Genomic DNA, 26,005 nt, shown 5'->3' on the forward strand with positions numbered 1-26,005 from the left:
AGGACTTAACTCAGAGAAACCCTGTCTCAAAAAAACAGAAAAAAATAAAAAAGTAAATGAGGGTTTGTGGAGCCATCATCGCAAGTGTGCTAGTTTTTACCTTTTTGCACAAGTTCAGTACAGACAGTCAGTGACTCCAAGAGTGGCCAGGTAATAGGGTCCTGTTCATATTGGAATGGACCCTTTACAGGAAAGAAGGGTGTCTGTTGGCTTGGGGCCCCATCATGATTGTACTTCAGGAAGACCCCTTTAATGAGGATAGCAGACACTGGCTTCAAGGGACACTTTATTGACTGAGTAGCAATCCCCAGCAAGCCCTGACTCAGCCAAGCTTGGAGAGCACCTGCAGTGCGTCTGCCCGCCCTAGCTGGGCCAAGTGTATGCCAAGCTGTCCCAGAGTAGCAGATGGCTCCCTTGCCACCACCATCTCAATCAGGGCTCTCAGGGGTGAGCGATGGGGCCGTAGTGAGTAGGCAAAGGTAGACCAGGTGGCAGGCAACCCGTATCTTGCAGCCAGGTGTCGTGTGGTACCATAAGCCATGATTCCGCTAGGCCCAGGCTCAGGGTCCAGCAGCATGATCAGTTCCTCCAGAACTTCCAGCTCGTCCAGGAGGCGAGCCAGGGGCTGTGAGGCCAGGCTCTGAAGCTCTGGAAAACCAGGGAGGAGTGAAGGGGAGGAAGGATGAGCTTCGAGGTCACCTTCCCTCCTGGGCAGGGCTGCCCCTACAAACCCCGGCTTGAGAGCTGCAGCAGAGATGTCTTGCGAGTGCTCCTACTTCCCAATACCTCCAGGGAGCCCGGAGAGGGCCAGCGTGCAGAGGTGCTGGGGTCTCCCAAAGCCAAGCTGGGACAGGGGTGGGCACGGGCTTTTCTCTTGAACAGAAGGAGCAAGACCACTGCCAGTATCAGGAGCACCAGCAACGGTGCCGTCAGGGGCAGCACAGAGGACAGGGCGGAGGTCTCAGGGATGGTTGTCTGCCCCGGCCCTGGGGAGCTAGAGACTCCCGTTTCTTCAGTTGTCAGAGGACAGACCTCCTTGGGAGGGATGGGTTTCTGAGGACAGGTTTGAGAGTAAAACTAGGGCCCCTCAGCCCACGCCTCCTTAGGTCCTTAAGTGGAACACCCTCTCCTCCCCCCACCTCCCCCTCCCCCTTAAGGCACTCCACTTGGGGATTCTGCTGTGCTCTCCATCTCCTTCAGTGAGGCTCCCCAACTGACCCAAGCTTTGCCCATGGAACCCACAGCTACCTCAGGCAAGCCCTGGCCCAGAGCCCAGGCGTCAAGCACCTTTCTACACTGCTTCTGGGTTCTGCTGTGGCTCTCCATGCGTGCAGGGGTTGTGGCTCCGCTGCTGCAGGGGCGACACAGCTCGGTGCCATTGGGGTTGCAATGCCCAGGAGAACACTTTCTGAAAGTTTGAGCTACGGTGTTGCCGAGGTCATCCAGTCCGCAGTTTTCCGTAAACTCGTAGTCTAGGAGACATGGGCTCCAGAGGTACATCTGAGCACAGGCCCTCCATCCCGCTTCAAATCCACAGGAGGCCCCACCCCTTTCCCCACCCACTCTACCAAGCACCGCCCACACTCACGTCTACCTAAGCCCTTTCTCCCCACTCACAGGGAAAATTGGCTTTGTGTTCCCATCCTAACCTATCCTTTCTGCACAGACTCCGTCCACCCTCCCAGTTTTACCTGCCTAAGACTCAGCGCCCCTACTCCCCAAACAAGCCCCACGCCAGCCAGGCCCAGCAAGGACCTGCCACTTCCTAGGCCCCTTATCTCTGCACCATCTAGTGCTCACCAGGGCAGGCAGGGGGCCCGAAACGCTGCAGGCAGCTGCTGCAGCACTTGTTGTCAGGGTTCCAGTAGGCAAGGCGGCCGCAGAACCGAGAGACTTCCCTTGAAGCAGCCCAAATCAGCAGTACTGCCACTGTGGCTGTCCAGAAAAGGTATCTGGGCCCCATCTCAGCAAAGCCTGCAGCACTTTCCAGGAAATCCAGGCCAGAAGGAAGTGGTGAATGTGGGGCACAGGATTCCAGGGCCTTCTTGGGAGCTGGTGTGCCCCCTACCCAACTCCAGGCCCACAAGGCCTAAAAAGAACTGGATGTGGATCGTCAGATTATTTCTCCTTACGGACCTGCCTTCTCATTTTCATCTCTAAGATGGAGTAACAGAACTTGCCTCTCTAGGTGAAGGCAGTGTGTGTGTGTGTGTGTGTTGATCAATCGACTAAAAACATCACAGTAGTCAGGCGTACTGTGTACACCCTTAATTCCAGCACTTGGAAGGTAAAGGCAGGAGGATCTCTGAGTTTAAGATCAGCATGATCTACATGGAGAGTTTCAGGCCAGCTAGAGTTACACAGTGAGACCCTGCTTCAAAAGCCAATTTAAACAAACCACAAAATGAACACCACAGTACCTAGAAGATGGCAAACTCAATTCAATGGCTTAAGTACTGGTGCCTTCATCTCAGGGTGGTGTGGTAGGCTCCGATGTCCAGGCCTAACCTCCTGCAGACTCTTCCCAGTCCCCAACCACCTCTCTTCCCCTCCTTTTCTAATCCCCATCTCTATTAGGAATCCTCCAACCTGCCACCTCTCCCTAAAAGACACCTAGAATGGACAAGCCAAGGTTTTGGGTACAAAAGTAGTCCTGACTTACCGGTGCAGACCTAGACCCCAAGCCTCCTTTCACAGCTGGTTCCAAGTTGCTCTACTGAGGCTGTGGCTGGCATGCACTTTTTCTTAGATGTGGGGGTAGAAGGAAACCACAGACTTTTGTTAGACAAACTTCCTAAGCTTTATTAGAGAAGGGATGGGAGGAGGAAGTTACTCTGTTGAACAGATTGTATCATGAAGCTCTGAAGCCTGGGGATGATGGAGCTGGAAAGTGAAGAAGGCTTTGAGAAGGGATCCTGCACAGGAAGAGGCGAAGAGCACCAGTCTCAGAAGCGACCATGCCGGTGGTCTGGGGAACGGCGTCGGTTTCTTTCTCGGGGACGGTGGCCTGTATGGGATCTTGGAGGTGACCTGGGAAGTGGGAAGAGGAGTGGACAGAGATGGGTAGGAATAGTTAAGAGTGGTGTAAAGATTTTTCCAGGCCTGTCTCTCAGGGATAGGATGGTTGTTAATGTCATTTCAGGATTGGTACTCAGGGGTGGGTATTCAGGCTAGTCTTGGGTTTGGGGTTCACACAGTTTTGGGCACTGAGACTAAGGTACTACTCTTCAGGCAGGGCTCCAAACTATATTTAGAGCACAAGAGCCTTGGAATGGTATGCCTACAAAATCAGAATAAGATTCATTTCAGGGTAGAGGAGAACTTGGCAAGCTGGACCTGAGGTACCTATGCCTGGGTCCTCGCCCATAGAGCTGCCGGCGCAGGTTCCGGGATATGGGGCGCAGGTGCATAAAGTTGCAGAAGCCACCTCGGGTACATTCCCTAAGGACAGACAGAAGAGGCCATCATCACTGACAACCTCCTACCAAACACTCAAGCATCTGGAACTCTGATGCGCAGCCCACTCTTCACTACCATACCCCATCTCATACTGCCGGCAGCAGGACTCTCGGAAGTCGGTGACGGGAGACAGCTCGGCATGCACAGCCTGCCCGTTGAACCAGCGGTTATTGAGTTCAGCCACAGCCCTCTCTGCATCCTCCTCCCGGCGGAACTGAGGGGAAAGTGGGTGACCATGGGCTGTGGAATTCAAGATCTTCAGGGGACTAGCCAGCTCTGAGGCTGGTCTCGACTTAGCGACAGTCCTCAGGTTGTGAGGTTTCAGTGGTGGCTACCAGGCACTGAAATATTTCCACTTCTGGGCGCTAAGCAGGGGGCAACAGGCACCTTAACATAGACGTTGCCCACGAGGTGGTCTCCGAGGTTGTCACACACATTCATTTCTTCAATCTCTCCGTACTTCTCCTGCAGTTCCGTGAATACCTCCTGCAGAAGACGGAAAAGGCTCAGCTAAGATCTGGCACACAGGAAACCCAGCCGCCCCGGCAACTCTCACCTCAAAGAAGTTATCATAGTGTTCTTGCACCTCCACGTCGCTCACGTGACCTGGAGGCAGGGCAGAGGGTGAAATGAGGGCGTAGACTGCGAGGGGCTGTCTGCCCAGCCCCTCAACTGTCGGGTTTCTTACTCACAGTGTGATCCATCTGCGGTTTGGGCTGTGTTCTGTGGATTCCGGTACAAGTTGAGTAGCACTATGGTCTGAACGAAATTTAAAAGAGGCCTGAGCTTAGTAGGCAGGGCTGCATGCAGAGTGGGTGTGAGACTGGGGAGTGAGATGGGAACTACTGGAGTTGTCGGCGATGCTTGCTCCTAAGAAGCTACCTGGACAGCCGAGGGGCGTGGCCTGTGCACAGGGAGGCGTGGCCCAGGCCCTGGAAGAAGGGTCTACTCAGAGGGCCAGGTCAGAAAGCAAGAGGGAGAGGATTGGCTTTAGGAATCCGGAAGAGGCGGGACCCCGGGATGATGGGCAGCAGATGAAGCGCGGGGAGGCATGAGTCTGGGTCTCACCTGGCTGAAAGTCGGTTTGTTGTGGAGTCGGGAGCACCGGTCCCCGTGCCGGCAGGCCCCAATCTTAAAGTAAAAAGAGCAGTTAACCCTGGAAGAGGTGCAAAGACAGAGGTAAACCGGGGGCCGGGAAGGCCGGGCATCCCACGAACACTGCCCTGTCCGCCCAGCCCACGGGGACCCGAGTGCCCCGGCTCCCCGACAGGCCACTCCCTTCACCATTCTCACTTGTCCTTCTCAGTCCCGAATATCGAAGCTAAATATTCAGCCATTTTTACCCGAACACTCCAACGCTCCTGCTCCTTGCGTCACTTCCGTGGCTCAGGAGCGTTGGGAAGTGTAGTTTGCCCCTGCCTGTGGCGTGACTGCGCACGCGTGTTGGAGGCCAGCTTGCCTTCCGCGACGATCGTGCGCAAGTTTCCTAGCAGCGCATGCGTACAACGTAGCCTCCAGGGGAAATTAAAAAAAAAAAAAAAGACTACAAACTCCACGGAACCCTCCGGCGTCTCCCGCGAACGACCGCAGTTAGAAACAGCAGAGGAACCCCGGGCAGGAGGGATAAACTCCACTGGTGAGTTGTGAGTTGTCTTCGCCTGTTCGAGGCAGCGGAGGTGCCCTGCTCGTAGCTAACCCTCCTTTATCTAATTTGTCGTAATAGGGGCGTGGTTGTTCGGGAGCTTGCGCCTGTCGCCTGCCTTGGTCTGCAGACCCTTAGGACCACCGAGCTCCAGCGCAGCGATGAACTTGGAGCGGGTGTCCAATGAGGAGAAGTTGAACCTGTGCCGGAAGTACTATCTCGGTAAGGCCGATCCCCCTAGAGTTTCGGGTAATAGTGGCGACTGGACTGGAGCACCCCGAGGCTAGAGGACATAGGGACCTGGATTCGTGGCTCTAAGGGGGAGCGTCGACTGTGGTCCGCGAGAAGAGAGACCTCAGGGAGAAGCAAACTGAGGCCTCAGTTTCTGAGTCCCAAGAGAGAAAGAATGAACGCCTGGGTCCAGAGAAGGAATTCCTGGATCCGTAGACGAGAGGCATAACCCCGGAACCCCTAATAGCGGAAGGTCTCCAGTTGAACGTGGGAGAGGATCTTCCAAATGGGCCTTCTAAGGCGGGGGTTTAATTGCCGTGTGACCACGTGTGGGTATTTTTTTTTCCCTAGGTGGATTTGCATTCCTGCCTTTTCTTTGGTTGGTCAATATTTTCTGGTTCTTCAGAGAGGCCTTCCTTGCCCCAGCCTACACAGAGCAGAGCCAAATCAAAGGCTGTGAGTTCTTGGACCCCAGGGAAGTCTGCGGCAGAGATAAAAGGGCCGGCCTGGGGGAGGCCAATCCTTCTCACTCTTGTTCTTCATTATAGATGTTTGGCGCTCAGCTGTGGGCTTCCTCTTCTGGGTAATTATTCTCACCACCTGGATCACCATCTTCCAGATCTACCGGCCCCGCTGGGGTGCTCTTGGGGACTACCTCTCCTTCACCATTCCCCTGGGCACTCCCTAACAACTCTAGAAGCTGGTTGGTGATCTTGGCTTTCCCCCAGGATGGGCTTCTTTGCTCTAAGTTTTTTCTGAAACCCTGAAGACTGTCTGTCCCCCATTTCCCATCTGCCCCAATAAATGACCCTAACTTTAAATATTGACTTCCTGGGATCTTTTGGAGGTAGAAGCATAAACGATTGCCAGCATTGAAAAGCACATACCGAATGTGTTACGTGTTAGGCTCAGTGCTTCACACATTTGTATGAATTTTTGTTTCATTGACTACCACCAGACCCTTCTGAAATAAGAACTTTCCTGTTTAGGAATCCTGTCTTACAGATGAAGGAGAAAAGAATGATGCTCCCACTTCTAGGGGCTGCTATCCTGTACTGGTAGTTGTGAATTTAAAAATAACGACTTTCTTAGCTAGGTGGTTGTGGCACATGCCTTTCATCCCAGCACTCAGGGGGCAGAGGCAGGTGGATCTCTGAGTTTGAGGTCAGCCTGGTGTACAAAGCAAGTTCTAGCCAGGACTGATACCCAGAGAAACGCTGAGGGGCGTGTGTGTGTGTGTGTGTGTGTGTGTGTTTGTGTGTGTGTGTGTGTGTGTGACAGAAACAACACCCCTCCCCGACTTTCTTGACTGGGGTGTAGTTTAGTGGTGTAGTATACTGGTAGTGCACTTATTTAGCATGAGAAAGATGCTAGGTTCAATTCCCAGCATGACAAACCAAACAAGATACTTAGTATTGTGTGTTTTAGTATTGTCTGCCAAGGAAGAATTCATCTGAGCCAAGACTCTGGAAGTGTCTACAGCAAGAGACATATCTAAGAGCTGTCTTAGAAAAGCTTCCTTGACGCCCCTATTTTTATTCTTTCTTTATTTGTAAGTGTGTGTGTGTGTACACGTGTGTGTGTGTGTGTGTGTGTGTGTAGGTGTGCGCGCGCACAGGTGTCTGGAGGCAGAAGGCATCTTATCCTTTGGAAGTGCTGTTGCAGATGGTTGTGAGTCACCATGTAGAAATCAAACCCGGGTCCCCTTGACCACTGAGTTTAACCAGTGAACCATCTCTCTGGCCCCTTGATCTTCCTATTTAAAATTTCATGATTTGGGTGACTCATATCTATAATCCCAGCTCTTGGAAGCAGAGGCACGTGGATTTCTGTGAATTCCAGGCCAGCCAGGGCTGTATACTGATATCCTGTCCCAAAACAATAAAATACAATTTCAACAGAGGGTCTGGTGAGATGACTCTGGGTAGGGACACTTGCTTGCTGCCAATCCTGGCCTGAGTTTGATGCCCAAATCTCATAAATGGTCCTCTGACCTCTACAGGTGTGCCATGGCACATGTGTGCCCCTCCCACCCCCACCCCTCCCAAGTAAACAAGTAAACAAGCAAACAAAAAAACACCCAGCAGAGGGTGGTATTGTTCAAAGCCAGCTTGGATTACCTATATAGTTTCAGGCTAGACTGAGCCAGAGTGAGGCAATCAATCAATAAATAATGATATAATAAAATCTCAGTCCCTACCTTGATATTCCCCATGACTATTTTAGGGCATATTTTCGTTCTTATTACATTTCACTTAGAATTTTCGGTTTATTTACTGACCATCTTCTATTCTCTACAAGATAAGCCACATCAGGGCAAGGCTAAAACATTGCCTGTTTTATTCACTGCAGCCTCCCCATGTCTGGATGAATACCCAGCACTCTTCATATTCAAATGAAAGAGATTTTGCTCAAAAAAGACAGCAGCAGGTAATTGATTCCTAGTGAGCTCTCCGTAAGAAAGGAGCCCGTCCAACTCCAGATAGGTCTCCTGTTAGGGATCTCGGTGACAACCGACTATGTTAGTTCAAAGCTGTAAATGGGTGTATGGACGGTACTAAAACATAACACCACAAATCCCGAGAAGCCTTGCCATACCCGACCCTTTTTGTTTCCCACAGTGCTCCGCGCGGTGCAGGCGGTGTTACCGCCTTGTTGCGCCTTGGAAGTTTGAATTATACGACCCCCGCCCTCCCCAGTTGCCTGGGTTGTCGTTGGTTTGTTTCCGGAAACAGGGCCTCGGGAAGGTGGAACTTAAGGCTGGGGAGCCAATGGTACAGGTTGTCAATTGGCCAGCGAATGGAATTGACGTTTTCATTAACTAATGGGAAATAGCGGCTGCCGAAGGGGCCCGCCTACAGAAGGGAAAGAAGGGAAGTGGCAGCCCAGGCAATCGCGACTGGAAGGTGCTCGGGCCCCGGGACCAGTGGTGCCCAGACTTACCTTTGACCTTTTCCTGCCCACTTCCCGCCTTGGCTTGTGAATCTTGCCTCCTCTAAGTTTTTCTGATCCAGCGAATTAGACCTGGACCCGAACCATGTTCCCGGTAAAGGTGAAGGTGGAGAAATCAGGTGAGGACTGGTGATCCAGGCCACCCGAGAGACATGGGTTATCGCGGGAAAGTGAACTATGTGACATCTCTCTGCTGCCCATCTGACAGACGCACGGAGCATGGCCACCCTCAAGCCATCCCGGGCTGTTCTAAGTAGCTTTGAGATTGAATGGTGGTGGTTCCGGCCCCGTGATGGTAGTAAAACCTCGGGGTCCTGAACCACTAAGAAGGGTCCTTTGTTGGTCTACTTCAGTTTTCCTATTTCTGGCAGTGGTCATGAATCAGCAAATGGGGTATGACCCTGAAATATGGGGAATCAATTCTCAATTGCTGTATTCAGTAACCTTAGGGTGTAGGTAGTGTGACGGATGAGAAAACGGAGCCTCGGGGAGCCTAACAGGAGCCCTAGAATGGCATGGTGAAGGGCAGTGAGGAGCGGGTGCGGAGAGAAAAGGTGGTCCGTAGTAAGTAATGATGTGACCTAAAACAAGACGGGTATAGGCGCACTTCTGTGGCGGACTGTTTGCCCAGCATGCACTAGGCTCCAGGCTCCATCCACAGACCTGAAAAAGAAGTAGACCCTGGTGGGGAAGCCCTGCAGCAACAGCTAACCAAACTAGACAATAACTGGATCCCAGGACTTCATGGTCTGCCTGGGCATCATAAGACCCACACGATGGGAAAATACACAAGGTGGGAGGAAGTGGCTGTGTGAGGGAGTGGACAGTGGGGCCGAGGGAGCAGCAGGGAGGTGAGGGTGGCTGGGGCGGTGAAGAGATAGAGGCAAAGAGGTGAAGGGGAGGATCACCTGTGGGTCCAGGAATGGATTGTTGACTTTTCCTTGAGGGAAATGGGTGGTCTAGGGAGGTTTTTGAACCAAAGAGTGAGTTGGTAAAGGTGTACCACAAAATGAAAAAAAAAAAAAAAAAAAAAAAAGCCCAAACCCAAACAGTCCACTAACAACAAAACTTGGGTGGAATAGTGGAGGGGCGGGCAGTTTGTGTTGGCAAATGCCTTTAATCCCAGTACATGCAAGGAAGAAGCAGACCGATCTCTGAATTCAGGGCCAGTTTGGTCTAGTTAGCAAATTTCAAGCCATCCCAGGGCTACCTAGTGAGAGATGCTATATCTAAAAAAGCGAGGGAGCCTCACTACAACTATGTAGGTAGGACAAGGGTAAGCTTGGAAAGACCAGCCTGAGGACAGACGCTGTTTTCTGGGGTCAGGATTGTGGAATCCTGAAGAGTTCTATGCTGGGGTTGGTTGTCTGTTTTTATTATTTTTCATTGTTTTGCTTACTGTTTGAGTCAGGGTCTCATGTAGCTGAGGCTGGCCTTGAACTCTTTATCTTCCTGCCTCAGCATCCAAGGTTCTGGGATAGCAGACATGCCACTATGCCTAGCCAGGCTTGGCTTTCTTTTAGGAAGGTTCTTTTGTTGCATCGTGGAAAGTGGATCGGAAGAGGAGAGGAGCTGAGGCTGGGAGCTGAGCGGGAGGAGAGGGCAACGAGGGGAGGGAAGACATGGGCAGACACTCAGGACGCCAGGCGGTCTGAGACTAGGACGGGAAAGGAGTATCCCTGGTGAGTCCAGGAGCCTGTGGACTGGTGTCACTCTTCACGGTGTGGATTCAGGAAGCAGGGGTCGATTTAGAGAGAGAGAGAGACCTAGTAGAGGGTCCAGTGGAAGGACCCTAAGGGCTGTCCGTGGAAGACATCCAGATCACAGATTCTTCGTTTGGTGTTGTGTTGAAGGAGAAGCCAACAGTATGGAGAGTGGAAGCAGCCTCACTCTTGACCCCTGCCTAAGGCTCAGTTGCCCAGTTCTGTCTTCATCCTGTCTCTCCACTGAGTGGCACTAAGGCTGCTTTCAGGGGACCTGGACCAGACCATAGGATTGCCACAGAGGATGTGGGGTGTGCACAGAGGGCTGACTCCTGCTCTGCACCTTCTGCCCTCAGAGATGGAGATGGCCAAAGCCCGGAACCAGCTGGATGCCGTTCTTCAGTGTCTCCTGGAGAAGAGTCACATGGACAGGTAGGGGTCTGGTCCAGCCTGGGAGACAAGGGTGAGAACTGTGTTTGGACTTTCTGCTTGTGATGGGGATCTGGATGGGAGCCTAGAGGCTGACCCAGGGAGAAGGTGTTTCCCGGGGGAGACTACTCAATATCGTCACGCTCTGGGCCCTTGGTACCCCAGGCCAGTAGTGCTGTTTTGCTCCCAGGGAACGTCTGGATGAAGACGCTGGGAAAACGCCCTCGGACACACACAACAAGTAAGGGGTTTTGATGGGGTTTGGACCTGAGAGTTTGGTTAGGTAACTTTTCCCTCCTGAGTCCTGACCATCTTATATGGACAGAGATACCTGTGGCATGAGTGGATAACACCTTGTTTGGGGGATACAAGGACTGAGGGGCACCAGTAAACCCCAGGGTGTCCATTTTTGTTTGTTTTCAGTGCTAGGGTTGCAGCCCGGGGCTTTTTCCTCTCTGTGCAAATGCTCCATTACTGAACCCCATCGCCTCTGCCTTGGGGTGGGGGTGCTGGGCAGCTGCTCATTCAAGGCTCAGCCTGCTGATGCCCTGTCTCTCCCTGCAGGGATTGCTCCATCGCTGCCACTGGCAAAAGGTAAGGTGGCAGTGTCCCCAGCCCACCCTAAGGTCCCCAGTCCCTGCTCCAGGCCTGACACTCACCTTCACCACACAGGCCATCTGCCCGCTTCCCCCACCAGCGGAGGAAGAAGAGGAGGGAGATGGACGATGGGCTGACTGAGGGGGGTCCTCAGAGATCCAGTGAGTAGGCAGGGGCCCGAGAGGGTGGGCATGGAGCCAGGGACTAAATAAGGGTGCTCATTTATGTCCCACCTCACCACCCCAGACACATATGTGATCAAGCTGTTTGACCGGAGTGTGGATCTGGCCCAGTTCAGTGAGAACACACCATTGTACCCCATCTGCCGTGCCTGGATGCGCAACAGTCCCTCAGTGCGAGAGCGTGAGCGGTCACCCAGCTCACCACTGCCCCCTCTGCCTGAGGATGAGGAGGTGGGATGACCCAGAGGCCAGAGAGAGCAGTGGGTGGCTAGGCTCAAGAACTCCCCCTCCGTCAGTGGTAGATAGGTATGATCTCGGCCCCTAAATGTATAGAGAGTCTGGTAGGGACACAGCTCTGTGCCGTTAGGTGAGGAACGTGGACAGAGGTCCTTAGGCCAGATAGATATGGCTTCCTAGGGAACAGGGATTCCAAGAAATAAAAGGCTAAACAGGGATCTTTAGTGCAAACAGATGTGGCTACCAGATGGGGCCTTGGTGAGCAAATGTGGACCCCATGAGCTGGGTGGAGGGTAATGGGGGTTTGGAAGTCATCTGGCCTAAGAGGGTAGACAGGGATCTCTGGGACAGACGTATGACTTGACTCTGTCAAGATAAAAGTAGATGTGGCACCCCCTGGACAATTCCTTAAGGCAGGCATCTTGACCCCCACCTTGGGCTGACAGGTAGAGATGGAATTCCATGGGCTTGCTAAGGGTAGCCCAGGGTTCTCAGGCTGACGAGAAGACTCGGTCCCTAGAACAGGAAGACCATCCTCTAGCTGGTGAAAGTATGTGCCCCTCTGCTGTGACTCTTCCAAGTACAGGTTTCTGGGCAGACCCTCATGTCCGTGTCACTGGGAAAAGTAGGAGGGATGACATGTACTTTCAACCCTCTGCTCTGACTCTTGGGCCTCATAATGGGGCTTCGTCTCCCTAGGGTTCAGAGGCCATCAACAGCAAAAGTCGTGATGTGTACAAGCTGCCTCCACCCACAGCCCCTGGACCACTTGGAGATGCCTGCAGATCCCGAATTCCATCCCCACTGCAGCCTGAGACCCAGGGTGCCCCTGACGATGAAGTAGGTATCCAAGGCTGGCCTGGAGCTTCAGGGCCTATGTTGGGGGTTAGGGCCTGGCCCCCTAGCTGGGTCTCTCTGTCCACGCAGCCCTCCGAGCCTGAACCTTCTCCTTCCACGCTCATCTATCGCAACATGCAGCGCTGGAAACGCATCCGCCAGAGGTGAGCATGCCCTTGTCCCTGCTCCCTGCCCCCGTGTCCTCGGCAGCGATTGCTAAATCCTCCTTTACCTCCCTAGATGGAAGGAGGCATCTCATCGGAACCAGCTTCGTTACTCAGAAAGTATGAAGATCCTGCGGGAGATGTATGATCGACAGTGATGTTCCCAGTTCCCCCACCCCAATAAACCTGCCCCCAACCCACACTGGCCAGCCCATCCTTCCTGGCCCAGACATGAGGCAATTGACAATCTCTAGCACATTTATTGGGGACTGAATATAGGAAGGGAAGAGGTGACAGGGGATGAAGGTGTGACTGGTCTTACAGGGGAAGTGGAGGTGGTGGTGCCCAGGATATCTGGCTGCAGATGGGGAGTCAGGACAAAGGAACTCAGGGGCTCTGGCTCATTGGCCTGTCACATCTGGGGAAGTTGAGGTGTCTGTACAATTTGAGTTTGGGGGTCCTGATTGGTTGGGAATAGCCGTCCAAGGATTGGGAGGTCAGAACAGGATTCAGGAATTTAGGCTCCTGGAGTTTCAAGTTTAAAATGGCCTGGGGCAGAGGAGTGTTAGGTTGCAGGGACAGGATCTAGAGTCTGGTGGACCAGGCCTGAATGTTCTGATGAGGAAGGCCCATGCAGTCAGTCAGACTGGCTAGCCCAGGGGTCACTGTGACAGGTGACAGGTCTGGAATGGGGGAGGCCTGTCCTCATTGTACCCTGCAGTGCGGTGCTTTACAACTTAGAAGTGCAAGAGGAGGCCTGAGTGGTGGCGTAAGCCCCACATGGGGTCAGTTAGTGGGAGTCTGGGCAGAGGGCGGGATGGTGTTGGTGTTGTCCGAGAGAGGTACTATGGTGGGGCCTGAAAGCTGGTGGGCGGGAGGTTAGGGAGGGTGCCTAGGTTACCTAAGGCCCAGGTAGGGTTTGGGGTGGAAAGGTCCTAGGGGAGCGGGGAGGACACTAGATTTGGTTGGGAGGAACTGTCTTGACAGCGATTGGGACATCTGGCTGGGCGGCGGAGTCAGATCGGCTTTTAAAAGGGAGCCTAAAGAGGCTTCCCAGGTTCGGTCCTGTCATGCCCGGACCCCTACTTGGCAGCAGGTGGTGGTGGAAGTGGGGCCTGGGCCGCTGCTGGTGTGGCCTGGATGGACAGGACACCCTCAGGGGACAGTGCCGAGGTCACGGCAGCAGGGTCCACGCCGGGAGGCAGGCGGTAGCGGCGGTGGAACTCTCGAGCAATGAATCCATGTTCATCCTGGGCAAGAAAAATGGGCTTGAGCGTCCCACCCTCCTGCCCAGCCCTGCTGCCCCATCGGGCCTGCTGGCCTACCGGGCGCTCCTCATGCCGTGCATGGACCTCCACATGGTCGCCGACCACCTTGACAGAGATTTCCTCTGGTGAGAAGTGCTTCACATCCAGCAGCACGGAAAAATACCCAGGGTCCGTGGGCACCTGCACACATCAGGCGTGGGTGTGGGACTTTCATCAGGTCGGGGCTGGGCTTCTGGGACTCAGCACCCCTTCCCCATGTAGGTTCCAGTGCTGCCGAGGACAGTCCCCTTCTCGAGTCACCAGAACCTCAACCTCACATAAATAACTGGCCTCCTCCCTCCCCTTGTAGACACTGAGTCCACCTCTTCTGGGCTTCCACATTCATAGGGTGACCAAGTTAGGTACCCGACCTGTATCCCCACCCCATGTCATTGCCTCCACAGCAGCCTCATTACCGCTACGAGACCTCACACTAGCAAACAAGACGTCACTTCCCCGTCGCCAGAGTTCTCAGGTCATGGGACCTCCTGTACCCTCTGCATTTATGGATACCCTTCCCCTGCTTTAAAGTGCTCAAGACCCCCTCCATCAAATCGCCGGACCTTTCTGGGAAATGCAGCATCACATGCACAACCTTCAGGGCATTCCGACCCTACAGGACTCCCTGTCCTTTCCCCCAGATTCCCGGGGCACCTGCCTCCTTCAGTCATCAAGAGTCCTCAGATAGTGATCTAGTCCTTCCGTCCTCACCCCTCAGGGCAACAATAACCACATTCAGAGGACCCCCAATGGCCCACTAAAGCGTGCCATTCTCCCCCAAACTCAAAATCAACAGACATTCCCGCACCCCCACCCCAGAGCGAACCAGACCGTAGTCTTGTTTGTAGTTGGGTTGTCCCTCTCCCCAGGCCTGGCACCTGTGCTGTGGGCAGTGCCACACTGGGGGCGCGCAGATAGTAGGGGGCGATCGCGGCAGGGCACAGTGAAGCCAGCTCGGCCTCAAGCAGGCCCTCGCCGAAACGCTGGTCAAAGAGGCGTCCCGGAGCGGAAAAGCCGGGTAAAGGAGCTGAAGCGCGGCGCAGCCAAGAAGGCTGCACAGGCACGGGGATCTCCATTCTGCTCTCCGCTGCAGCCCGGGCTCCGAGTGCCCAAGCGCACGCACTCTCCGATTTATACTGTGCCCAGTGCGGCCCCCGCGGCGGGCCTCCCAGGGACACTGGGATGGAGGCCAGACTCGGCCATTAGTATGCCTTATTTAGAAACTTCAATAATGACTTGGCTAGTTATTAAACGCCTGCTGGATGCCTGGAAAAGGACACCAGGGAACTGTCATTCTCCATTTCTAGAAGGGGAAGCTAAGAGGCAGACCCTTAGAGGTGTGGCGAACCACTATGGCAGTTGGGAACCCGGGCCCCGAGAAGTCCAGCTAAGGGTTCTCGGTCCTCTTAACATCTCTGCCGGGCTGGCAGGTCTGAGGATGACGCACCAGTCTTATTAACAGATTCCTGGAGAATGCGGCAGCCACGCCAGGCTGTCAGGAGGACACAGAACAGACCCTACCCCAGAGCAGGTCGGGCCTAATTCTGTGCCTCTGACTCAGCCTCGGGTGCTCAGTGACCAGGGGCGTGAGCAGGAACACTCCAGGTTGGCCCCGAGGGGCTGCACGCCGGGGCCAGAAATAGCTCGTTTTGATCCCACTGCTTGGGCCAGGAGCCCGGGCCTGGCACGGAGTGAGACCAGCTGCTCAGCAGCAAGATGAAAGTGGTTAAGGTGACCATCAGGATAGGTTTGCCGGCCCAACAGACAGAAGGGTTAGCCCTGCAACAGTAGTTAGGCTGGAGCCAGGCCTCCCGCTACAGTTCTGGCGGTTAGAAAAAAGGGACTGTGAAAGCCAACACGCTTGGCTCTCTTTCAAGCTTCAGCCCAGCCTCCGATCCTTTCAATTGGTCCACAGTCTTGCCAATTACTGCTGCACGCTCCCCCCGTCTCCAATCAAACCCGCGCTCTCTGCAGCTTTGCAGCCAGTCACGAGGGAACGCCCCCTTTCCCGTTACTTTTATTTTCTAGTTTATCATTGGTTATCTCGGAGGTCCCCGCCCAAAAGAGGGCGGAGCTGACAGCGTTACTAAGCGAGGAGGGTAGGCGTCGGGCTGTCCCGCGAAGGGGTTCAGCTGGCACTGAGGCTGAGGTAAATGCGGGACGGACTGCAGGTGAAGTTGGTCCCTCTCTCAGAGATCACAGAAAGCCCGGGGAAGGCAACATGGGTTTGCTAGAGCCTGGGGTCTCCGGCCCAACCGTACTGGAACTACAACTCCCAAGATGCTACGCAGGTTTGGGCGCTCCAGCCGTAAACTTCCCCATCCCTGGGATCTCATGACTTTTGTTCTCTCTGGGTGGCCCTAAGGGAGTCCAAAAGAAACTTGACAATTGAGTCTGTTGGTTTCCAAATTTACCCAGACATCCATGTGTGTTGTCTTTGAACTTTCTCTCTTAGGAGGGGCCCGGTGAATCATGGGGATTGTAGTCCATGTACCCCGTCCCTCATTGGGTGTTGTGCCTCCCCATACCCCTCCCCTTAACAGGTTTAACCGGAAACGTATTGTGTACGGTTTAGTCTGGTTCTTTGTTGTTGTTTTATTTTTGTCTATTTCTCTTTTGTTGTTTTCGTTCTTCTTTTTCCATTTGTGTCTTTTTAAATTACTTTTTTTATTTGTTTGTTTTTCGAGACAAGGTTTCTCTGTGTAGCTCTGGCTGCCTTGGAACTCACTCTGTAGTCCCGACTGGCCTTGAACCCAGAGATCCTCTTCCCTCTGCCTCCTGAGTTCTGGGGTTAAAGGCGTGCTCCACCACGCCTGGCTAATGAATTACTTGTTTTTTTAGTCGTGGTCTTAATTGGAACTCATGAAATGGGCTTCATGGAAAATGTTTAAAGAGATGGAAATTAATTACCTTGATTTGATCGTAACACATTGTATATATGCATTGAAATATCATAACTGTGTACCTCATAAACGTGTACCATTTACATGTGTCAGTTAAAAAAATACAAAACAATACAACACAACAGACTATATTTTACCTGGATGGGGCTGGAGAAAGGGCTTGGAGTTTGGGAGCAGAGGCTGATCTTCCAGACGCCCCAGGTTCGATTCTCAGCTCCTGCATGGCTGTTCTCATTCATCTGTAATGTGCTAATTCCAGGGGGTTCGACACTCTGCTGGCCTTTGAGGGCACTGCACACACGTAGTGCACAGATATGTGAAGGCATAACAGCCATATGCACAAAAATAAATAAATCTTTATTTAAATCGCCTGGATGGTGTGGAGAAGATGCAGTGTCTAAGAGCCTGTTTGCTGACACTGATTCTGTTAGCCGGGAGTGGAAACCATAAAGCTATGACATGTTATTCTTTGTTTGTTTGGTTGGTTTGGTTTTTGTTTGTTTGTTTGTTTTTTGAGACAGGGTTTCTCTGTGTAGCTTGGAGCCTTTCCTGGAACTCACTCTGAAGCCCAGGCAGGCCTCGAACTCACAGAGATCCTTCTGCCTCTGCCTCCCGAGTGCTGGGATTAAAGGCGACCGCACCTGGCCGGCCCGGCCCGGCATAACATGTTATTCTTGCTTTGAGACAAGATCTCTCTATGTAGCCTTTGTGTGTGAGTGAATCTGTTTCTGTGTGTAAGTGTGGGTGCATCATGTGGAAATCAGACAACCTCGGGTGTCTGTCCTCATCTTTCACCTTGCCTGTCATCCTCTTCCCCTCGCCACCCCCAACCCCATCCCCTCCACTCCCCAGCTGAGGACCGAACCCAGGGCATTGTGATTGCTCGGCAGGTGCCAACTCCGTCTTTTGCCTTGTTAAGACAGGGTCTCTTGATGTTCACCTTTGAGCACTCCAGGCCCACAAGCTTTTGGGGGACTCTCCGGTGCCCACCTCCCACCTCAGTGTAGGAGTACTCAGATTGCAGACTTGTGCTAGTACATCTGGCTGTACATGGGTTCTCTGGATTTGAACTCGGGTCCACATGTTCTTTACTCACTGAGCCAGCCCCCCCCCCCCCCCCCCCCCCCCCCCCCCCGGTCTGGAACTTTGGATCCTCCTGCCCCAGCCACTTGAGTGCTGGGATTGCAGGCGAACATCATGTATCTGGCACGAGTCCATGATTTTGAAAGTCCTCTCCTAAAGCATCTGTAATTCTAGCACTCAAGAGGTTGAGGCAGGAGGATCATTTCAAGTGCAAAGCTAACCATGGCTACAGAGTGAGACCCTGTCTTAAAAATAAATAAATAATAAAAGCTCCTCCTAGGCCTGATCCAGAGTGGAGAACTACCATTACCAGTTTCTAGGTTCTCCTCAGTCTCTTTCAAGAGGTCACGGGAATCATGCCTCTACTCACGTTGCCTTGACTACAGAGTGATGATTCGTGGCAGCTGTAGTCCATCTCCTCCAGCAACCCGTGGGGATTGTCAGCTTCTGTCCTCCTCTTAACATGCTGTGCTTCTTCCGTAGCCTGTCAGTTTTCACTATCCCAGACACCTTTGGAAATGTTCCCCAGGGTGGACAACACTATTGGCCATCAAGAAGCCAAAGCTGGAGCCCCAAGGTGAGGACACCTTGAGCTTTAGGTAAAGTTCTGTGCCTTAGACTTATAGCAGGAAGTGACCACTAGAAGGTAGGAAGTCATGTGATGAGAATGGGGATGAGAGAGTATGAGAAATCCCCTACCCCACTGCTGGTGCCCATCCCATTTCCAGCTCTACCAGCTGCATCCCCGACCACAGACCCCCTTACCTTCCACTGGTAACAGTGTGGGCAGCTTCTCTTTTGGACTGCCTGTATAAAAATTGCCCACAGGGGTCACCCTCTGGTCTGACTTTTTCTTCTTGTCTTTTCTCCCAATTTAAATCCCGGGTCTATTCAGGTCTGAAAGGCCACAAGCTCCCAAGGCCACAGCAACCGATTCCCCTGAGCTGTCGGAGGCGTCCTGGCCGTCCAGTTCTGGGACCCCTTCCCCACTCAGCACCGAGGGACCAAGTACCTCTCCACCCCTCACCGTAATTGACAGTGGGGACTCGGTGGTAGCCAAGTAAGTACCAGAATCCCGGGGGCCGGGGGGAGGGGGGAGGGAGATAAGGGGTTAAAGGGAGGAAGAAGGCATCCCATAATAACTATCAGAGACAGAGCTGTTTCTGCAGTACTCTTTAGGACCAGGCACTTCATGTGTGTACTGAGGGGTCTGGAGCTACACCGCCTGGGTTCAAATCCTGCCTCTGTTAACTTCTTGTCTGTATTGCTTTGGTCTCAACTTCCTTGAGTTGGGAATATTAATCATGCACTGAGCCTGTCTTGAATCCGCAGTCCCTCTGTATAATCATCTATAAGAACACCCAACATAGAGTGAGTACTTGGATCTGAAAGATGGAGGTTCAGATTCCGTCACAAAGGTCCTGGATTAATTACGGCTTAACCATGGTAACATTTATTTCTCCCATATTTAGAAGCAGCCAGGGCTGACATTGCAGCCCCTATTTAAGGTGTTAGGAACATAGGTTCTGTCTGTCTTATTGTTGTCCTTTCCTTCATAGGTCAGAAATGGTTCTCGGTGGCATTACTTTTCCAGAATCATACTCCCTTATTCTTTGTTGGTCAAGAACCAATCTGGCTGGCGATGTTAGAGTGCCTGTCTAGTGTGCACAGTGCCCTTGGTTTGATCCCTAAAGCCACATTAAATCAGGCAGAGTGATGTGTGCCTATAGTCTCAGCATTTCGAAGGTAGAGGCAGAAGGTTCAGAAGTTCAAGGTCACTCTCAGCTACATAGTGAGTTCAAAACCAGCCTAAGCTAAATGATAGCTTGTGTAAAAGCAAAGAAAGAAACACACAGGAAACAAGGGGCTAACAGGATGTTCAGTGGGTAAAAGCACTTGCTACAAAGCCTGCAGCTGGCTACACAGTTGTCTTCTGTGATGTGTGTGCCACCCTATACACGTCAAGTGTGGAAAAGCACGCATACAGCCCGACAGCCCAGCACTCGGGAGGCGGAGGCAGGTGCAGCTCTGCACTTGTGGCCAGCCTGGCCTACAGAGCAAGTTCTAGGACAGCCAGGGCTGTTATACAGAGGAACCCTGTCTCAAAAAAAGAAAAAAAAACAAAAAATTAAAATTGGGCTGGCTATATGACTCAGTGGATAAAGGCGCTTGCCACCAAGCCTGACAGCTTAAGGTCAGTCCCTGGGACCCACTTCCACATGTGCACTGTAGCATGCCTGCTCAAGTGTGCACCTGCGTGCGTGCGTGCGTGCGTGCGTGCGTACACAGAAATAAAATGTAAAAAAACCACATTACTATATAAGAAAGAGAAATGGATATTTAAGGCTAAGTACTTGCTTTTGGTAGATTTGAAGAAAGCAGTTATTTGTTTGTTTTTGTTTCTTTGTTTTTGTTTGTTTATTTTTGGTTTTTCAAGACAAGGTTTCTCTGTGTAGTCCTGGCTCTCCTGAACTCATTCTATCAACCAGGCTGGCCTCAAACTCAGAGATCTGTCTGCCTCTCCCTACCCCACCCTCATCCCCTAGTGTTGGGATTTAAGGCCGGTGCCACCACAGCTGGCAAAGGAGTTTTTTTCATCTGGGCCACTGAGCATGACTTTCCCTGGTGCCTGATAAACAGAAGAACGAGCAATGGCTACTGCTGTCGTGGTAATTACTATTACTCCTCTGCTTCTCATCCCCCGATGCTCACAGGTACATAAACAGGTTCCGCCAAGCTCAGCCCACGAGCCGAGAGGAACGCCAGCCTGCAGGCCCGACCCCAGCTGACTTTTGGTGGCTAAAGCCCAAGTCATCAGACACGAGCAGTTACCTCGCAGCAGGTACCTAAAACCTCTCCTGCTCAGTACCCAGCACCGCTCTTCCTGGTCCCCGTGATTCAGCTGAGCTTTCCCAGCAGGAGCCGGTGAACCTGAAGGAGGATCCGCTATGACGGGTCCATCTCCCGCGGGGATGTGCAGTGCATCTCTGGCTTCAGCTCCTCTTCAGAAAGTAAAGCAGGTGACACTGTTACTGTCTCCCTCTCTGGTGTGCCTGAGTTGACAGCAGCAGCCCTGGCACAGACTTAGAGACAAGGACCAACTTAAGGAATTATAAAGAAAAAAGGGTGTGTGGGCATGGAGGTGTGTGGGCATGGAGATGTGTGGGCATGGAGATGTGTGGGCATGGAGATGTGTGGGCATGGAGATGTTGCTCATTTGGGAAAGTGCTTGCCTAGCAGGTAGAAAGTCCAGCACCAAATAGAAGCAGGCCTGGTAGCACACAGCCGGGATCCCAGCACCTAGGAGATGAAGGCAGGAGGGTCAGAAGTTCAAGGTCACCCTCAGCTGTATGAGGAGTTTGAGGCTGCCATAGGCTATATGATATCCTATCTCAAAAAAATAATAAAATAAAGTTTAACAAAAGGATTTGCTAGTTAAATGCAGTTTTGAACTCTAAAAGTAGATGTGCATGCATATTCATTATGTTCCTGTTCCTGTGACCAAAACACTTGACAGGCCAGGGAGGATTGGTGTTGGCTCAGTTTCAGCAGTTCAGTCCATGGCAGGAGAGTGTGGTGGGGGTTGATCCTCTGGAAGAGCAGTCAGTTATCTCTGTCTTTCATTCACTCACCTTTGAGTTCATCACTGAACTGTTGGATAGGATGCTTTGATTAGGCAGGTCTGGTCAAGGAGATAGGTTCAATCTTTCCTTTTACATTTTGTTTTGGTTCCTGTCCTGGATCTCGCTCTGTAGCCCAGGCTGGCCTCGAACTCACAGAGATCCACCTGGCTCTGCCTCTTGGGTGCTGGGATTAAAGGCGTGCGCCACCGCTGCCCGGCCTGTCCCCTTTTTAAATTTTAAATTTTAAATGTAGTGTGTGTCTGTATGTCTGTGTTTGAGTCTCTCTCTCTCTCTCTCTCTCTCTCTCTCTCTCTCTCTCTCTCTCTCTCTCTCTGTGTGTGTGTGTGTGTGTCTACGACCTGTACAGAAAGCACTTTCTCCACTAAGCCATCAATACTGGCATGGCTGAGGTAGTAGGATCAAGAGTTCAAGGCCAGCCTGGGTTACAAAGTAAGATCATGACTTAGAAACCCCAAAAGGAAAAGAAGAAAGTGAGCCTCTCTTCCTGAGGTAGAGAAGCAAATTGTAAGCGTCCCTGCCACGGGAAAGTAGCAGGTGGAACACAGGTCCCCGGGCCTTCTGTAGAGAGTCCCTTTCCCGGCAGCCTTTGGCACGGGGACTAGCTAGCCCCTCTCGCTGTGCAGAACCTGAAGACGTGGAACTCCTCTTTGCTGGACTTGGAGACGCTGAGCCTGCAGAGCAGGGCGGCCAGGCTGCTGAAGCGCAGGTGCTGCCCCTCCCCCTCATCTCCCTCCCCACTGGGCCGATGCTCTTCTCACTCACTGGTGCCTTCTCCCTGCAGCAAGGCCTCCCTCTCCTCCTCCTCCTCCCTCAGTCCCGGTGATGCCAGCAGCTCCTCCTTTCCTGTCAGCTCCGATGGCCTCTCTCCCTGTTCTGTGACCTTCCATCCGGATTCCAACAAGAGTTCTAGTCCCAAAGAACCTGTGTCGGGAGGTAAGGATTGAGGGTAGCCAGGTTCGACTCCCGTCGTGGCCTCTTACTGGCTGCGTGACTCTGGCCTCCCTGGGCCTTGTTTAACTGGGGTCCAGGAATAGTTGGACCCCCACTCACGCGTATCCTGGGGATGAAATGAGTGAATACATGGGAGTCCCTTCATACAGGCCTGTCAGCAGTAGCTGTCGGGTGTGGCAGGCCTGCCGTACTCCCTGCTGCTAGCCAGTCAGCTCCAAAATCAGAGGCCTAGCACCGATTAGACGAAACAGTCATACTCGATTGGTTTTAGTCTTGTTTCTGTGAACCAGGGTCTTGCTGTGCTACCTCAGCTGGCTTGGAACTCGTGTAGTTCATGCTGGCCTTGAATTGTGGCACTCACTCCTGCCTCAGTCTCCCTCGGGCTGGGGTTACAGGAGTGCACTGCTACGCCCAGCATGCTTCTTTGTATTGAATGAACCAGCTGGTCATGGTGGCGCAGGCCTTTAATCCCAGCACTCAGGAGGCAGGGACAGGTGGATCTCTGTGAGTTCAAGGCCATCCTGGTCTACAGAGTGAGTTCCAGACAGCCAGGGCTACACAGAGAAACCCTGTGTCAACCCCCCCCCCCCAAAAAAAAAAGGAAAATCACAGTGAACCAAATGGGACTTTTTTATAGGCAAAAAAAAAAAGTTGACTATTTGGCAATTCCACCTGGCTTGGCTGAGTCCTCACGTGTTCAGTCTGGTGTGTTGTTCCAAACCCACATCTAAACTGCATACATCAATGCAGCTTAGCTAGAGCCTGAGAACGGGTGAAGGTAAAAACTTCAGACATGAAGCTGGGGATGGTGGGGCATGCTGCAGCCCCAGCAGGAAGATCAGGAGTTCAAGGTCAACCTCAGCTACATACTGAGTGAGGCCACATTGGCTATGTGAGACTGTCTCGCAGGCTACAGGGAAACAGATTTTTCAGAGGGCACGCCCTCAGTCTCAGCACTCGGGAGGCAGAGACCGACCGGGATGCAGTGAGACCAGGCCAAGAGCCAGAGATGGAGCAGTGTGGTTGGCGAGGGTCAGTCCCTCGGGCCTTGGAGGCCTGGTGAGGCATCTGTCTATCGGGAGACCTCTGCGCATGGAGAGTACGTTGTCTTCTGGGATGATAACGGGTCCTGTGGTTGCTCTGAGCGCTTGGAACAGCGGGGAGGAAAGTGACCAAGTTCAAAGGATTCACAGAAGAAATAAAACAAGTAAGGAAAAATACAAATAGAATCACAAACTGAGTTTGCTGACACTTGCCTGTAAGCCCAGGCTGAGGCAGGAGGATTGCCAATTTGAACCCAGCCCAGGCCACCAAGCAAAACTGTAAGAAAAAAGAATGCCAACCATCTTACTCTGCCCTGCCTGCTTCTCACTTCACAAAGGAGTTGGTGGTGTCTGGGCGGCCTGTCTGAACAAGGCTGTGCTCCCTCAGCCCTTTCCTCTCCACCCCCGCCCCCAGCAGCCCCAGGGCCATCCCAGGCCAGCATCCCTGCTCCCCGCCCAGCCTCCTCCCAGGCAACCCTTCGGCCTGAGGAAGACATTTTATACCAATGGCGGCAGCGGCGGAAGCTTGAACAGGCGCGAGGAGCTGAGGGTGATGGAACCTGGGTGTTGCCTCGGACCCCAGCCCTCGCCACTCAGGTGAGTTGGAGGAGAGAGCCTGACCGTGATAAGGGATACCTGAAGGTGACAGAGGACCTCCCACCCTTCCTTCCTGTCTCAGATACCTCTTTCTATCTACAGACTCCTCCTGTCCCTGCAGTGAACCTTGGCTCCCAGGGGACCCAGCCTAACTGTGTTCCACCATGGGGCACTGTGGCCCAGCCCCCTCCTCCACAGGCCTTCTATGTGGAGAGGCCTCCTCTTCCAGCGCCCTCTCCACACATCTGGGCCCCCAGCCCTCAGGGGTTCCTCTGGGCCCCCCAAGCCAACCCCTGGGTATCCCTCGGTATGGTTCCTAGCACACTGCTGGCCTCTACTGTTGCTCCCGTGGCCTCCTTCCCAGCACCCCCTACCACCACTCCAGCTGCCCCAGCTCCCACCCCTGCTCCCCCGGTCTCCACCCCCGTGCCCCCAGCCTCTGCTCTACCTCCCTGGGCTCCCACCCCGGCTCCCCCGGTCTCCACCCCAGTGCCCCCAGCCTCTGCTCTACCTCCCTGGGCTCCCACCCCTGCTCCCCCAGCTCCCACCCTCCCACCAGCTGACACCCCTCGGGAGCCAACTACCCTAGAGATGAGTGGTTCTGCCCAGCCCAAGAAGCTGAGTCCCAAACCTCGGAGGGCCAGCGCTTCATCGCGCCGGCAGACAATTGGTCCAGACACCGCAGCTTTTCAGAGTCCCAGTTCGCCCCTCAGGGGCGCCCTGGGACAGGTAGTGACAGCTCGGCTGTTCCCTGACAACTTGGAAGACACGGCCCCTCATCTTGAGAGCCCGCCTCCATGTGAGGCAGAATCCCGGAAAGTTAAGGGCACACCCACTCAAGCCAAAGGTCCACCCCCTCCATCCAAGTCTCAGCGTGGGTCCCAGACAGAGTCCTCTACGGGCGGGTCGATGCTTCGGAAAGGTAAAGTCACCCTCTCAGCTGAAGCTAGGGATCCACAGCCGGCTGTAACCCCAAAGGCATCCACACTGTCAGAGGTCCAATCACTTGAATTCAAGACGGCCGCTCCCAAGGCGGGAGCTGGTGATGCTTGGACCACCGCCCCGCCTGCCTCAGGCCACGCCCCCTCCGAGGACTTGTTATCCCAGGCCGCCCGACTTCTGCAGGCTGCGGAAGGTGAGGAGGATTCCTGGGCCCTTGGGTATCTTGATGGTGGTCCCAAACCATGTGTCCTCCTCCTGGAGCTGAGCCTTTGACTCTTCAGATTCCGACGGCAGCGAGTTTCAGGAGGACCCAGTGTTGCAGGTGCTAAGAGCTCAGAGGGAAGAACTCCGGCAGCAGAAAAGGTGACCCTCCTCCAGGATGCTATGACAACCCTATTGGGTGCCTGCCTCTCCCTAGCCCCTTTCCAGAACCCCACCCACAAGCCCAGATTCTTATCTTGAGTACACGCCCCAGCGTCTACCTTCTGGTCTTTTCCAGGAAAGTGGATGCCCGATTATCCCTCCTCTTGAACCACACTGAAGAACCAGGATCTTCCTCTCCTCCAGCCAGCTCACCTCCCAGGTCCCCAAGAATGCGGTTGAGGAGGGAAGGAGCCTTCTTTGATGCCAGGAGACTTTGAATTGTGAAAATTCTGTTTTTCCTGGGCTGGGAAGATAAAGTACTTGCAAGTGTGAAGGCCCACATAAAGGTAGCTGAGTGGCCAGTTGGCCCGTGGAGACGGGGTCTCAAACAAGGTGGAAGGCAAGAACCTATATTCAAAGTCCTTTGACCTCCATACACGAGCTGTGGGGCGCACGCACACGCACACGCGCACACACACACACACACACACACACACACACACACACACACAAAGTTGTCTCCAATTAACATTTTTCCAGTTTACTATTAATCTCTAAGAAATGGATTGTTGTAGAAAGGCTGATTGTGCTAATAAGGAAATGTAACCCCTTCCCTGCCTCCCCTGACCAACAAAACAACATTTCCTTTCTGGTTTTGTGTGTGTGTGTGTGTGTGTGTGTGTGTGTGTGTGTGTGTAAACCCATGGTTCTAGGTAATATGGGGGGGAGCTGACTCATG

At 53.1% G+C, this 26,005-nt stretch overlaps 6 protein-coding genes across 10 annotated transcripts; 3 read left to right on the top strand and 3 right to left on the bottom strand.

Annotated features, from left to right (window-relative positions):
• Positions 1 to 273: 273 nt before the first annotated feature.
• On the bottom strand, positions 274 to 2,673 carry Igflr1 (IGF like family receptor 1). Its single transcript, XM_037202313.1, has 4 exons — positions 1,801 to 2,673; positions 1,288 to 1,472; positions 732 to 1,053; positions 274 to 648 (listed from the first exon to the last, which is right to left on the bottom strand). The coding sequence occupies exons 1-4, from the start codon at positions 1,961 to 1,963 to the stop codon at positions 323 to 325; spliced, it is 996 nt and encodes a 331-aa protein (XP_037058208.1). The 5' UTR covers positions 1,964 to 2,673; the 3' UTR covers positions 274 to 322.
• A 103-nt stretch (positions 2,674 to 2,776) lies between these two features.
• On the bottom strand, positions 2,777 to 4,862 carry U2af1l4 (U2 small nuclear RNA auxiliary factor 1 like 4). 2 transcript variants are annotated; one of them, XM_028855282.2, is made up of 8 exons: positions 4,753 to 4,862; positions 4,528 to 4,615; positions 4,152 to 4,218; positions 4,016 to 4,065; positions 3,847 to 3,945; positions 3,540 to 3,673; positions 3,346 to 3,441; positions 2,777 to 3,030 (listed from the first exon to the last, which is right to left on the bottom strand). In XM_028855282.2, exons 1-8 carry the CDS (start codon positions 4,794 to 4,796, stop codon positions 2,946 to 2,948), a joined length of 663 nt encoding a protein of 220 aa, XP_028711115.1. In that variant the 5' UTR covers positions 4,797 to 4,862; the 3' UTR covers positions 2,777 to 2,945. The 2 variants fall into 2 exon arrangements, with proteins under 2 accessions (XP_028711115.1, XP_028711116.1); XM_028855283.2 differs by having other exon boundaries at positions 4,528 to 4,590; positions 4,744 to 4,836.
• Positions 4,863 to 4,931: 69 nt separating this feature from the next.
• On the top strand, positions 4,932 to 6,153 carry Psenen (presenilin enhancer, gamma-secretase subunit). Its single transcript, XM_028855284.1, has 4 exons — positions 4,932 to 5,095; positions 5,183 to 5,323; positions 5,684 to 5,788; positions 5,881 to 6,153. The coding sequence occupies exons 2-4, from the start codon at positions 5,263 to 5,265 to the stop codon at positions 6,018 to 6,020; spliced, it is 306 nt and encodes a 101-aa protein (XP_028711117.1). The 5' UTR covers positions 4,932 to 5,095; positions 5,183 to 5,262; the 3' UTR covers positions 6,021 to 6,153.
• Positions 6,154 to 7,441: 1,288 nt separating this feature from the next.
• On the top strand, positions 7,442 to 12,680 carry Lin37 (lin-37 DREAM MuvB core complex component). Its single transcript, XM_028855259.2, has 9 exons — positions 7,442 to 8,403; positions 10,344 to 10,419; positions 10,607 to 10,657; positions 10,981 to 11,010; positions 11,089 to 11,174; positions 11,260 to 11,426; positions 12,132 to 12,272; positions 12,360 to 12,433; positions 12,510 to 12,680. Exons 1-9 carry the CDS (start codon positions 8,370 to 8,372, stop codon positions 12,589 to 12,591), a joined length of 741 nt encoding a protein of 246 aa, XP_028711092.1. The 5' UTR covers positions 7,442 to 8,369; the 3' UTR covers positions 12,592 to 12,680.
• Positions 12,674 to 14,874, bottom strand: Hspb6 (heat shock protein family B (small) member 6). The gene is made up of 3 exons (XM_028855260.2): positions 14,619 to 14,874; positions 13,759 to 13,881; positions 12,674 to 13,683 (listed from the first exon to the last, which is right to left on the bottom strand). The coding sequence occupies exons 1-3, from the start codon at positions 14,814 to 14,816 to the stop codon at positions 13,516 to 13,518; spliced, it is 489 nt and encodes a 162-aa protein (XP_028711093.1). The 5' UTR covers positions 14,817 to 14,874; the 3' UTR covers positions 12,674 to 13,515.
• A 908-nt stretch (positions 14,875 to 15,782) lies between these two features.
• On the top strand, positions 15,783 to 25,916 carry Proser3 (proline and serine rich 3). Of its 4 annotated transcripts, none has more exons than XM_028855297.2 (11): positions 15,783 to 15,889; positions 18,210 to 18,303; positions 18,622 to 18,786; positions 20,441 to 20,568; positions 20,643 to 20,746; positions 21,994 to 22,076; positions 22,152 to 22,303; positions 23,780 to 23,961; positions 24,064 to 25,096; positions 25,185 to 25,266; positions 25,403 to 25,916. In XM_028855297.2, the coding sequence occupies exons 2-11, from the start codon at positions 18,245 to 18,247 to the stop codon at positions 25,542 to 25,544; spliced, it is 2,130 nt and encodes a 709-aa protein (XP_028711130.1). In that variant the 5' UTR covers positions 15,783 to 15,889; positions 18,210 to 18,244; the 3' UTR covers positions 25,545 to 25,916. The 4 variants fall into 4 exon arrangements, with proteins under 4 accessions (XP_028711130.1, XP_028711125.1, XP_037057996.1 ...); XM_028855292.2 differs by lacking the exon at positions 15,783 to 15,889 and adding an exon at positions 15,896 to 16,031; XM_037202101.1 differs by lacking the exon at positions 15,783 to 15,889 and adding an exon at positions 15,896 to 16,031 and having other exon boundaries at positions 22,185 to 22,303.
• The last annotated feature ends 89 nt before the right edge of the window (positions 25,917 to 26,005 follow it).

The sequence above is a fragment of the Peromyscus leucopus genome, chromosome 1, assembly GCF_004664715.2.
Source record: "Peromyscus leucopus breed LL Stock chromosome 1, UCI_PerLeu_2.1, whole genome shotgun sequence".
NCBI classification, from domain to species: Eukaryota; Metazoa; Chordata; class Mammalia; order Rodentia; family Cricetidae; genus Peromyscus; species Peromyscus leucopus.

Bases quoted from the DNA above. Each gene is read 5' to 3' on its own strand.
- Igflr1 (XM_037202313.1), bottom strand. From the start codon at position 1,963: ATGGGGCCCAGATACCTTTTCTGGACAGCCACAGTGGCAGTACTGCTG. The intron at 1,473-1,800 runs GTGAGCACTAGA...CATGTCTCCTAG, and splicing joins CGGGCCCCCTGCCTGCCCTG to ACTACGAGTTTACGGAAAAC. The intron at 649-731 runs GTTTGTAGGGGC...CTGGTTTTCCAG, and splicing joins GCTGCAGCTCTCAAGCCGGG to AGCTTCAGAGCCTGGCCTCA.
- U2af1l4 (XM_028855282.2), bottom strand. From the start codon at position 4,796: ATGGCTGAATATTTAGCTTCGATATTCGGGACTGAGAAGGACAA. The intron at 3,946-4,015 runs GTGAGAGTTGCC...CGTCTTCTGCAG, and splicing joins ACTATGATAACTTCTTTGAG to GAGGTATTCACGGAACTGCA. The intron at 3,674-3,846 runs GTGCCTGTTGCC...CTTTCCCCTCAG, and splicing joins TGGGCAACGTCTATGTTAAG to TTCCGCCGGGAGGAGGATGC.
- Psenen (XM_028855284.1), top strand. From the start codon at position 5,263: ATGAACTTGGAGCGGGTGTCCAATGAGGAGAAGTTGAACCTGTGCCGG. The intron at 5,324-5,683 runs GTAAGGCCGATC...TTTTTTCCCTAG, and splicing joins GTGCCGGAAGTACTATCTCG to GTGGATTTGCATTCCTGCCT. The intron at 5,789-5,880 runs GTGAGTTCTTGG...TCTTCATTATAG, and splicing joins GCAGAGCCAAATCAAAGGCT to ATGTTTGGCGCTCAGCTGTG.
- Lin37 (XM_028855259.2), top strand. From the start codon at position 8,370: ATGTTCCCGGTAAAGGTGAAGGTGGAGAAATCAG. The intron at 11,011-11,088 runs GTAAGGTGGCAG...TTCACCACACAG, and splicing joins ATCGCTGCCACTGGCAAAAG to GCCATCTGCCCGCTTCCCCC. The intron at 12,434-12,509 runs GTGAGCATGCCC...TTACCTCCCTAG, and splicing joins TGGAAACGCATCCGCCAGAG to ATGGAAGGAGGCATCTCATC.
- Hspb6 (XM_028855260.2), bottom strand. From the start codon at position 14,816: ATGGAGATCCCCGTGCCTGTGCAGCCTTCTTGGCTGCGCCGCGCTTCA. The intron at 13,882-14,618 runs GTGCCAGGCCTG...TGATGTGTGCAG, and splicing joins TGGCACTGCCCACAGCACAG to GTGCCCACGGACCCTGGGTA. The intron at 13,684-13,758 runs GTAGGCCAGCAG...TTTCTTGCCCAG, and splicing joins CACGGCATGAGGAGCGCCCG to GATGAACATGGATTCATTGC.
- Proser3 (XM_028855292.2), top strand. From the start codon at position 15,962: ATGGGTTTGCTAGAGCCTGGGGTCTCCGGCCCAACCGTACTGGAACTA. The intron at 20,569-20,642 runs GTACCTAAAACC...GAGCTTTCCCAG, and splicing joins GAGCAGTTACCTCGCAGCAG to CAGGAGCCGGTGAACCTGAA. The intron at 25,097-25,184 runs GTGAGGAGGATT...TTGACTCTTCAG, and splicing joins ACTTCTGCAGGCTGCGGAAG to ATTCCGACGGCAGCGAGTTT.